Below are 12606 nucleotides of genomic sequence, written 5' to 3' on the forward strand. Positions count from 1 at the left end.
AATCTGTGGCATAAATATGCACATATGAGTGAATTGCTAGTATATTTTATTTAGAAATAAAATTAAAATATCATTTCTTTCACTCAGTGTTTATGAAGTTATCATTATTGTCAATTTCTAGAACTTTTCTTATTAATGAACTAAAAGTCTGTACCTATTAAATGATAATACTCATTTCTCCCTTTTCCTGATATCTGATTATTATTGTTATATTTTCTATTTATAAAGTTAGCTACTCTAGATACCTTATGTAATTGGAATCATGCCATAATCGTCTTCCTATCAATATACAATATACACCTGAATATCATTCCTTTTTTTAGACCAAATAGCTTTGGTATGTGTGTGTGTGTGTGTGTGTGTGTGTATGTGTGTGTGTGTTGGTATGTTTGTGTGCATATTATTTTATGGTATATAATCAAATGATATATAAAGTTTGTCTTGTATCCTTAAGAATCACAATATTCATTTGTGATGGGCATATATGTTCTTTCTATACTTTCACTATTGAGAATAATGTTGATAAAAAAGTGTAATACATATTCCTCTGAAATCTACATGGAACATGCTCACAGAGACATCATATTCTAGGGAACAAAGAAAGCATCAATAAATTCAGGGATATTAAAATCATTCCAAGTATATTCTCAGACCAAATTGGAATTAAACTAACATTCAGCAGCTATGGCTTATACGTGAATGGAGAACGTTAGCCAGATGCCAAGACCCTGAGATCCAATGTGCCTCTGAGTTAAGAGAAAATGACTTTAGTCACCATGTAGCTAATCTGAAAAGTCTGGAGGGACAGCACCAAGACACCTCAAGATGAGAAGATGTCAGGTGTGTCAGTGATCAGAAATCCAGACAGAGCATTTTTTGGTAAAGTCATATCACATAAAAAAAAAGGAAGGTCAAATATGCTTTTAGGTAAGCACAATTGAGAGCAATTGTCAAAACACAACTACTTTCCTTTTATTTTTTATTTTATTTTTTATTTTTTCCCTTTTTTTTCAATATTTTTTCACACCACAAATTACTTTCAAAGTGTGGGAAACACCAAGAATGTGCCAAACCTTGATTAAAATAGTCTGTCTGAATGTCATTAGTCAGGTACAATTCTCTGATGCTTCAAGAAATATTCAGGGCATACTATGCTCAAACCCCAAACCCTTTAAAGAAGGAGCCAAATGTCAAAGTTATAGATAAATGCACTTTACATTATCTCAAGGCCTGTAGGCTACTAATTTTACCTCTTGACACTTCTCCAGATCTCAGCCTTAAGGTAGAAGGAGTTGTGGCAAAAGGAGTTGTGCCTGAAGCATTTCTTACGTACAGGCCTTGTGGTAATTTTAGACAAAGGAATGAACCTGTCAACAGTCTACCAGACATGTTTTGTAAACATGGAGGCCTTACATAAAATCAATAGAATTTGTTCTTCTTTTTCTAGCGTTTGCCCTCCTTCTGTAGCCAGTCAACAGCGTCAGGTTGAGCCTGATGTAAAGTTTCGAGACCTCCTTTGAATCTGGAGAGGTGGCAGTCGTTGACTATGTGGGTCATAGTCTGTCTGTAGCCACAGGGGCAGTTCGGGTCGTCTCTGGCTCCCCAGCGATGGAACATAGCAGCGCACCAGCCATGGCCTGTTCGATAGCGATTGAGGAGGGCCCAATCATAACATGCTAGGTCAAAGCCGGGTTGACGCTTACAGGGGTCTGTGATGAGGTGTTTGTTCTTGACCTCAGCTGACTGCCAACTCTGTTTCCAAGAGTCTGGAACAGAGAAGTTCAGTGTAGGCGTAGGGGACCAGATTGGGTGACGTCTAGACGTCAAGCGTTGGACAGGATGGGCGAATATATCCGCGTATATTGGCAGGTCCGGTCGAGCGTAGACATGGGAAATGAACTTAGATGATGCCGCATCCCGACGAATATCTGGCGGGGCGATGTTGCTAAGAACTGGCAGCCGTGGAACCGGGGTGGAACGGATGGTTCCAGAAATTATCCTCATGGAGGAATATAATTTGGAATCGACCAAGTGGACATGGGGGCTACGGAACCATACTGGGGCACAGTATTCTGCAGTGGAATAGCATAATGCCAGAGATGATGATCGTAGTGTGGAAGCGCTCGCGCCCCATGAGGAGCTGGCCAGTCTTGCAATGATGTTATTCCTCGCGCCCACCTTTGCTGCAGTTTTTATGAGATGTTCGTGAAATGACAGAGTGCGATCGAATTTGTACTAACAAATATCAACATGTCTGGCATCAGAAAACTTCTTCAGGAAGTTAAAGAAAACACCAAAATATGGAAACTCAATAGTATACTACTCAACAACTATTGAGTAAAGGGAGAAATTTAAATATTCCTGGAAACTAATAAAAATAAAGACACAGTTATCATATTATTCTGGATACAACTAAAGAAATACTAAAAGGAAAATTCATCACTACACAGCACACATTAGGAAATAAGAAAAAACTCAAATAAATGACCTGACTTCTCATCTGGAGGATCTAGGAAAGCAAGAACAAAGCAACCAGAAGGAGTGAAATGACAAAAATCAACAAAATTGAAAATTTTTTTTTAAATGAAAAAATATCAGTGAAGCTGGTAGCTGGTTCACTGAAAAAGGGAGAGGATCCAACTAAATCATATTATAAGCCAAGTGTGGAAATCACAACAGATACCACGGAAATATAAAATATCATGTGAGGTTTCTGTGAATAAGTACATGCCACCAAACTGGAGAACCCACAGGAAATGGATACAGTTTTAGAAATATACATATATATATATATATATTTGGAGAAGTTGCAAAACATAAATAGATATTTACAGCCAAAGGCTAGGGTTTTGCCGAATAGCTTAATATCTATTTCATCAGAATATTAGTCTATAGTTTTCTTTATTGTTGTTGTATCTCTGTGTGATTTGGGTGTCGGTGTGATGTCATCTTCATAGAAGGTGTTGTCAGTGTCTTTGAAACTCTGAAAAGAGTTTGAAGAGTATAGGTAGCAGGTGTTGCACAATTCATTTGTAAAAGCATCTGGACCTGGACTTCTGTGTTTGTGGAGGTTTTTTATTACTGTCTCAATTTCTTTGTATTTGGTGGAATCTTAATGTGTTTATAATCTGCCTTTCTCAAATTATGAGTAAATGGAGAATTTCCTCACATGTCTGTGAGCTATGCAAATCTCTTCCTTAGACAAGTATTTCATATCTTTTGCTCACCTTTTATTAGGTTATTCTTATATGCAACCATTTACAACAATGTGATAAGTTTCAAAAAAATCTATACTAAATTCAATTTAAAATTGAAGTTGAAAGTTGACAAAGAACATCTAAAGATCATAGAAGTAATCACTTGATGTCAAAATTCTAGATAAAAACTATCAAATAGTATAATTGTTAAAGATTGAGACATATCGGTATAGAAGATAGCTCACCTGATAAAACACATACTTTGCCGTGAATGAGAACATGGTATCAAAGTCCCTACATACTTCATGGGAACACCTGCGCAAAAGAAGTTTCACAAGCAGTGGATGAGTGCTATGAGGTTTCTCCTCTTTCTCCCTCTGTACATTTCACCTTCCATCGAAAAATAAAAAATAGAGAAAGAGAGAAACTTCAGAGAATAGTAGAAACATGCAGACTCGCTAAGCCTTACCAAAAAAAAAAAAGTCTAACAGAAAAAAGGAGGAGGAGGAGGAGGAGGAGAGGAAGAAAGAAGATGAATATGTAAAAAGTTCACTCCAGAATTTTAATATAGGCACCAAGCAGCTGTCATCCATATCAATTTGATAAAAAAGGAGAATAAAAGGTAAAAAAATGATCACTGAATGCTTTACATCTGTGCACTATCTAGACAAATAAGATTCTTTCTGTTGTCAAGATCTACTCATAAGCCATGATCAAAATATTCTAAAAGCAAGTATGTTTATTTTCATTTATGGTAACAATATTTATGTTATAATAATTTGGCAAAACCAGTGAATTACTAATAAAATAATCCCTTTGTCTTTACAGATTGTTTGGGCTACTTCTTACGAAATTGGCTGTGGCATATCTCAATGCGGCAAAAAAGCATCTCATAAATATCTCTATGTTTGCCACTATTGTCATGAGTATGTATTGCATTATTTTATTGAGAAACATATCCCCCTTACATAATCTAGGTTCTCAGGAATTTTATAAAAAAACTCAAATGAACACAGGTTTATTTAATATCTTTACAAATAAAATTTTATTTAACCAATAACTAAAATGTTGCACACCCACACATTTTTCTGTATGTTATACTTTTCAGAATAAATGTATATATCATTAGCAAAACATTCAAATTCAGAACTATAATCATTAACTATGTTATTGATTTGTAAAGCTGCTAATAGTTAAGAAGATAAACTAAACAAAGGAACAATGTTTCTTCAATAATATAAGAAAGCTCCAGAAGACAAATGCAGTGGGTTATCAAGAATGAATAGAAAAGTCATGTATACCTATTTTTTTTATCTAGTATGGACATTATTAAAAGTTTCTAGACATTAAATTTATAAACTACCAAAGGTGTTAGTAATATTTCATAAAGATATCTTATTGTTTTACATTTTTCCCAACATAATTACAATAATGAAATAATTATCAATTACAGACAAGGATTATTGAGTGATCGCATCTTGGTGTTGTTCAAGTGATAACTTTCATTATTATTGTTTTTAAAATACTTTGTTTTTTAATGAGATAGATACAGAGAGATCAGAACATTACTCAGTTCTGACTTATTGTGGTCATTATGGATTGAGCTTGAGATCTCAGATCCTCAGATATGAAAGTCTTTTTCATAACCATTATGTTGTCTCTCCAGAAATATTATTGTTAGTTCGTCACCAGGATTATTGATAGGGCTTCAGTATTACTGATCCCCCATATTTTTTTCAACTTTTTGTAACTTCTTCGGGAGCTAAAACCAATTTAACATAATGTAAAATGGGTCCAGGTTGTGGCACAAACAGTAGAACACACATCTAGCCATGTATAAGGACTGTGGTTTAACTCCCCAGTCCTCATCTGCCGGGAGGAAACTTCAAAATGGTGGAGCAGTGCTACAGGTGTCTCTCTTCCCCATTACCCTTCTCTCTATCCCCTCTATTCCTCCCGGCCTCTATTATAAAAAACATGACAAACATTTCCACTGAATTGGTGGAGTCATGTGCAGCAATAATTGTAGCAAATAAATAAAACTAATAAATAAATTTACTCTTTTATTTGCCTCCAGGGTTATCTCTAGGGTTCAGAGCCTGCACTATGACTCCACTGCTCCTATTTTTTCAATTTTTTTTTTGATAAGTAAGACAGAGAAATTGAGAGGAGAGGGGAAGATTGAAAGGGAGAGAGACAGAGAGACACCTACAGATATGCTTAACCTCTTGTGAAGCGACTCTTCAGCAATTGGGAATCTGGGACTGAAACCAGAATCCTTGTGCTGGTCCTTGTGCTTTGGACTGTATGTGCTTAACCCAGTGTGTCACCGTCCAGTCCCTAATATATTTATTCTTTAAGGAATGTTGATGATTAGTCTACCTGCCTCACAAAAATTTACTCCATAATTTAAGCTCTAAGCATGGAGCTCACTACCTTCTAGTGTGCGCGCACACACACACACACACACACACACACACACACACACAAAAGATGTTCAGCATGATCCAATGAAAATGTTGGGATTGGGGGTTGGCGCACCTGGGTGAGCAAACATGTTACAGTGCACAAGGACCTGGGTTCAAGCAACCAGTCCCCACCTACAGGTGGAAAGCTTTGAGAGTGGTGAAGCAGGGCTGCAGGTGTCTCTCTGTCTCTTTCTTTCTGTATCTCCCCCTTCCCTCACAATTCATGGCTATCTCTATCTAATAAAGATAACAAATTAAAAAAATTAAAAAGAGAGTGAAAATGTTTTCCTTGAAAATAAGCTGCCACAGTCCTGCTTTAAATTAGGCCACCAAAAATAACTGTGGATTTTATAAATATAACATGTTCATATACTAGAATGTATTGAATAATTTTCTGTTCTTATTTCTTGATTTTGTAGTTAACATTTAGTCTGATTATACAATGTATAGTACTGAATACAGTAATTTTCTTTTTTTAGTAAATTTTATTTATTCATAATGCAATAATTATACTAAATAACTGCAGAGGTTGGTTGTCTCTGATAAACTTCTGACAATACATAAAGGAAAACAGAACACATAAATCTGTGATGGGCAGTATGATTTCCTGCCACAGATTACACCAAACATCTGATGAAAATCCCTTATTGACTCATTTAATAAGTTTTGTGTGAAAATTTAACAATTTAGACACAAAAAGAGAAAACTGTAAGATAGAATTGTGAATTGTGTTCCTCCTAAATATTTTCTTTCTTTTTAATTAATATTAGCCAAAAATAAGCTATAGTTTACCATATTTTCTTAATATCTACAGGTAAGAGTGTCTACTCTAAAATTTCAAATTAGCTCGGAATTGGAAAGCTTTATCCTCTCCCCAAGCCCAAATTCTAACTTTAGACTTGGAAATGCTAATAGTCTTTCAACTTTTATATACTGTTTGTGTTTCTATAAAAGACTCTGGTATGTACAGTTTCCAATGATAAAATCAGTTATGGAATTAGAAGATCTCCAAAGTTGACTCATGAACTTTTCTTTCTTTTTCTTTTTCATTTTCATCTGAGCTTCACCACTCTGGGCCAATTTTTTCAGTTAGGAAAAGTGCTGGGGGGAGTTGGGCGGTAGCACAGCGGGTTAAGCGCATTGGGTGCAAAGCGCAAGGACTGTCGTAAGAAAAAGTACCGGGAAAAGTTACTACAGCACAACAGCTTCCTCCACTATGATGAGAACTGGGTGATTCAACTGCTGAGAATTATGCTTTTTACATGACCACTTATCAAATCATTATAGGAACAAGAAAACAGTATAAATTTTTTTAAAATATTTCTAGGAACTGAGAGTTGCCAGTTCTATACCCCGTAAGTTATCATCATTTTAAGTCTAGAAATCCTGGACACTAAATTTTCATGACCTTATACAATTTTTTGTTAATTTTAGAAGTTGATTGTAAAAAACAAAAATTGGGTAAAACTAGGCATTGGCTTCAATAGCTCACTTGGAAATTTGCCTACTTTTCCATACTAGTGACCCTGATTCAAATTCAACCTCTGCCACACTATAGGAGGCATCACTGTTGTAATGTCTTATCTTTTCTTCCACTACCTCTCTCCTTCTGAAAAAAAAAAATAATAAATTGATCCAGAGCAGTGAATCTCTGGAGATGACCAAAAAAGTGAGTAATGTATGTATCCTCCAAGCATAGTTTTATTGTGTTATTTTATTTTTATTCTATTTTAAGGGGAAATGATCCCGACAAAATGAGCCAGCCTTATAATAAAGGAACTCCATGTCAAGAGTGTCCAAATCACTGTGAAGATAAACTATGTAGTAAGTATAACATTTTAATTTGCTTAATATCAACTGATCCAAAAGTACGATGTCCCTTCAATCAAACATTTAGCAATATTGCACTTTTCTATAACTATGATTTCAATATCATTAGAGGAAAGAGCAGTATTTCTAATTAGTCCTCCTCTGTCTCCAGATTTATCAACAATTATATAAAGAAATTGGTTGCTATTCCAAAATGCCTTGACCTTCCTGATCATGTAAATTCACATGTATGTTTTAATATATGTATATGTGTGTGTGTGTGTGTGTGTGTGTGTGTGTGTATTAAGCAAGTAACGATTTCAAAGGCAGTTGCTAAATGGCTTCATTTTTTTTCATCTTCCTGCGATAGGTCTCTGCACCCTACTCTCACCAACAAATCCAGGTCTTCCATGACCATTATGCATTGGATTCCCAATCTCCTCTCAAGCCCTTCCTTTGACTTTACTATAATAGACCATGTCTAATTTAAATTTCACCCTTTGTTATGCCTTTTTCTTCCTTCCTTCCTTCTTCCCTTCCTTCCTTCTTCCTTCCTTCCTTTCTCTCTTTTTTTCCTCTTTCTTGAAATTTTATTTGCTAGGACAGAAAGAAATTGAGAGGAAAGGGATAGATAGTGAGGGAGGAAGAAGTACAGACACCTGCAGACCTGCTTCACCAATTGTGAAGATCCCTCCACAGATGGGGAACTAGGGCTTGAACTCAGGTCCTTATGCATGGCAATGTGTGTTTTCAACCTGGTGTGCCATCAGCTCCCATCCCCCACATACACACACCTTATTTCTTTTTTTTAATATTTATTTATTTTATTCCCTTTTTTTTACCCTTGTTGTTTTTCACCTTATTTCTTGAGTTGCACCTAAAAGTGAGGATCAGTGTAACAGGTGTTAGTGAGAATTTAAAGAAAGATGAACTCTAGTGGGCTTCATAATGGTGCAGCCATTATAAAAGACACTACGTTTTCTTTATATATATATATAGTTGTTATAGTTATTATTGGTGTTGTTGATGATGTCATCATTGTTGGATAGAACTGAGAGAAATGGAGAGAGGAGGGGAAGACAGAGAGAGGGGAAGAGAAAGTTGCCTGTGAAGCAACTCCCTGGGGGCTGGTCCTTGCGCTTTGCGCCCCAAGCGCTCAACCCACCTGCTACCGCCCGACGCGCCTACATTTTCTTTTAAAAATGTAAAATAAAACTATTGCAACTGGTATGATGATTCTTCAGGAAGAACATCTGTTCCTGATGTATAAGGCCCTGTACTTACTCCTTGGCATTACATATGACCAAAGCATTGTTGATTCTCTTAAAATAAATAAAGCAGCTTAAAATAGGACAGACTATCACACTATTGAGCAATTCAGCCTTTATTGTTTATTTGTTTTTGTTGTCTTCACTGGTCTTCACTGGTATTTCATAGCTCTGAGCTGAGTTTTTTCAGGTAGAAGGAAACAAGCGGGGGGGGGGTGGGAGAGAGAGAGAGAGAGTAGGATATGGCAGCATTAATACTTCCTTCAGTGGGGTAGGGGCTATGCTCAAAACTGGGTCATGGGTATGACAAAGCAGGTGAGTTGCTTTCTGGCCCCTGTGTTACTTAAGGAAACAAAACTGTAACACAAATAGAAATGTTCACCTGTGTGTTCATGACAGAATTATTTAAATAGTTAAGATATGAAAATAAACTAAGTGACTAAGGAATAGATAAAGAAAATGCTATCAACATAAATAAAACTCACATAGTACAGAATACTTTTCAGCTGTATAAAAAAAAGAAAAATTTGTCATTTGAAGCAAGATACATGAAGGTTGAGGGCATAATGTCATTTGAAATGTCAAATGGAGATTAGTAAGCACTCATGTGCATGTACGAAAATTTTTAAAGAACCTTAAATATGCAGAGAAACAATTGGAAATTTTCACACTTTCTACCCAAGTGGGTGGAGACCAGAATGGTGAAAATGATAAAAATTTACAATTTTATCATTGCAAATTCTGTTAGTATGTACAGCTTAGTAACTACAGTGCCACCTCCTGGACCACTTGATAAATTATTGTATCATAAAGGTTCTCATCAGAAATAAAAAAAAGTGTAAATATGTGAGGTTCTGGATGTTTACAATTCAACAGCACATACGTATATCAAATTATTATGTTGTACACTCTAATAAAATGTTATACATCAACTATACTTCAATAGACTTGTAGAAAAGAGTAATGACAAAAAATACAAAGAAGTCAAAAAAAATCATTTTACAAATAAAAGAAAAAATATGGATACAGGAAATAGTATAATGGTAATGTAGAGCCTTATATTTGAGGCTTCTATATCCTAAGTTCAGTCCCCTACACCACAGGTCATAGCTGCACCATAGTCTGTTTAAAAAAAAAATACATCATAGTTAATATTTCTTCATGATGCTGCATAGAATGATGAGATAATTATAGAAAACTGATTTATAAAATAATGGCATGTGCTTGTGCTGTTTCATAGAGTAGAATTAAATGAGAAAAGTTGTAATACAAAAGAGAAAGACAGAAAGAGAGAAAGGAAGAAAGAAAGAAAAGAAGGAAGGAAGGAAGGAAGGAAGGAAGGAGAGAGAAAGAAAGAAAGAAAGAAAGAAAGAGAAAGAAAGAAAGAAAGAAAGGAAGGAAGGAAGGAAGGAAGAAAGAAAGAAAGAAAGAAAGAAAGAAAGAAAGAAAGAAAGAAAGAAAGAAAGAAAAAGAAGGAAGAAATGTCATAGTACTGGGGGCCAGGCTTACCAAGTCTAAGGACTCAGGTTTAAAACCTCAGTCTACATCTTCAGGGAGAAAGCTTCACAAACTGTGAAGCAGTGCTGCAGATTCTCTCTGTCTTTCCCTCTCTATCTTATCTCTCTTTCAATTTTTCTCTGTTCTATGAAATAAAATAAATACAAACAAGAGAAACCACGTTATTGTTATTCAGTATAATTATTGTATTAAGAGATTATACTTTAGGTCTGAGTGGTGGCACATTCAGTAGAATGCACATGTTACTATGCACAAAGACCAAAGTTCAAGTTTAAAGTCCTGGCCCCCATATGTGAGAAGGAGAGTTAAGGAACAATGGAGCAGAGCTACACAGGTATCTCTGCTTCTCTCTTTCCTTCTCTACCGTTCTTCCTCTCTACCACTTACCCTCTTTCAAAGGAAAAGGAAAAAAAATGATAACCAGGAACAGTGTGTGCTTTATAGTCACTGAAACCCAGTGATAACTTTGGTATTAAAAAATTAAAATTAGGCTGTATATTATCCTATGTAGATTTTACATATATGTATATTGTCTGTATAACAGAGCTTTATTAAAAACTAGAAAAAATTTAGAGAATTCACCCTTTGTAATTTCAAAAATTTATCATAAAATTACAGTAATCAAAATAATGTAGTATTTATAACAAGAGAAGTACAAAGAAGTGCAGAAATAAATCTTCCAGTTGCATGTTACTTTATTTATTTAAATGAATTTATTGACAATTCAATTAGAAAGTATTAGATAAGTGACCACAATTGGTAAATGAAACTGTTATCTGTTTATTAAATATAATGACTCACATTTCTGACTACAAGATGAGCAAAAATTGATTTCTTTTTTAATATTTATATGTAATCCTACCAAAAGTGTAGTAAAAGAAGGTTTGAGTGCACATGAACACTCATAAAAAAGTTTATGGCATAAGCTGTGATATATCCCTGGTCCAGAAAAATTGTTGTTACTTTTTAAATTTTTTTATTTTCTTTTATTTTATATTTTTAATTTTTTATTTATTATTGGGTAAATACAGAGAGAAATTGAGAAGGGAAGGGAAGATAGAGAGGGAGAGAGAGAGAGAAAAAACTGCAGCCCTGCTTCACCACTTGTGAAGCTTCCCCCCCGTAGGTGGGGACCAGGGGCTTGAACCTGGGTCCTTGCACACTGTAATGCAAGTGCTTAACCAGGTGTGCCACCACCTGGCCCCTCACCTTTTATTTTTGGACAATCATAATGCAGACATTATTTTTACATCAGATAAAATTTTAATTATCTCTTTAGTAACCACATTTAACTCATGTGCTTTCCAGATGATTTTACTAGTTCATGGTAATTATTAATCATTAATGATGCATTGTTTGTATTTTTAAGATGATCTCTTTCCTCAGTAACTGTGATTTTTGAGATAGTATTGTGTAATCATATTTTATATTTTTTCCAGCTAATCCCTGCATCTACTATGATGAGCACGATAAATGTAAATCACATAAACAAAATATTGGGTGCAACCACCTGTCAGTTAAATTAATGTGTAAAGCTAGTTGTCTGTGTGAAACTGAGATAAAATAATCCTTGTTATGTGCAATAAAGGTTTGCTACTGAGGAAATGTCTGATGGGTTTAATTCTTTATCTTACTTTGCTAGAGAAACTTTTGATCAATCTGATATCCTTTTAATAATAGTTCCTTGCACAGATGACACACACTAATAATTCTTAACTTCTTAGTTATAGTTTTGTCAGTCATTAAAACAATGCACAAAACAAAGATTGTGGTCTCTGCTTCCAGGTAAATATCACTTAGTTGAAAGTGGTTTTTTATTTATTTTTTAACTTATTTATTCCCTTTTGTTGCCCTTGTTTTATTGTTGTAGTTATTGTTGTTGGATAAGACAAAGAGAAATGGAGAGAGGAGGGGAAGACAGAGAGGGGAAGAGAAAGATATAGACATTTGCAGACCTTCTTCACCACTTGTGAAGCGACTCTCCTGCAGGTGGGGAGCCAGGGGCTCTAACCCGGACCTTTCTGCTGGTCCTTGCGCTTTGCACCACCTGCACTTAACCCACTGCACTACCACCCAACTCCCTGAAAGTGGTTTAAATGTCTCTGTTTCATTGTTGAGTCTATGTATACTTACAGAGTGGGGAGAAATTGTATATGTGTCCTTAATTTAATTAAATATGTATTATTAATTATATATATGATCCAATCCATATTTAGAAGTGTATTCCCTTTATTCCAAATAGAGATGTAAGTATTGGGGCCACTTGGTAGTGCACCTGGTTGAGTGGACATGTTACAGTGTGCAAGGACCCAGGTTCAAGCCCCTGGTCTCCACTTGCAGGGGGAA

At 35.3% G+C, this 12606-nt stretch overlaps 1 protein-coding gene across 1 annotated transcript in view; it reads left to right on the top strand.

The window, feature by feature from the left end:
• Positions 1-11827, top strand: part of CRISP1 (cysteine rich secretory protein 1) — a 31446-nt gene extending 19619 nt beyond the window's left edge. Inside the window, exons 5-7 of the mRNA XM_007538181.2 lie at positions 4026-4123; positions 7401-7489; positions 11700-11827. Coding sequence (XP_007538243.1) covers positions 4026-4123; positions 7401-7489; positions 11700-11827 — 315 coding nt within the window. The remainder of the gene's footprint in view (positions 1-4025; positions 4124-7400; positions 7490-11699) is intronic.
• Positions 11828-12606: the final 779 nt, after the last annotated feature.

The sequence above is a fragment of the Erinaceus europaeus genome, chromosome 4 (genome assembly GCF_950295315.1).
Source record: "Erinaceus europaeus chromosome 4, mEriEur2.1, whole genome shotgun sequence".
NCBI lineage: Eukaryota > Metazoa > Chordata > Mammalia > Eulipotyphla > Erinaceidae > Erinaceus > Erinaceus europaeus.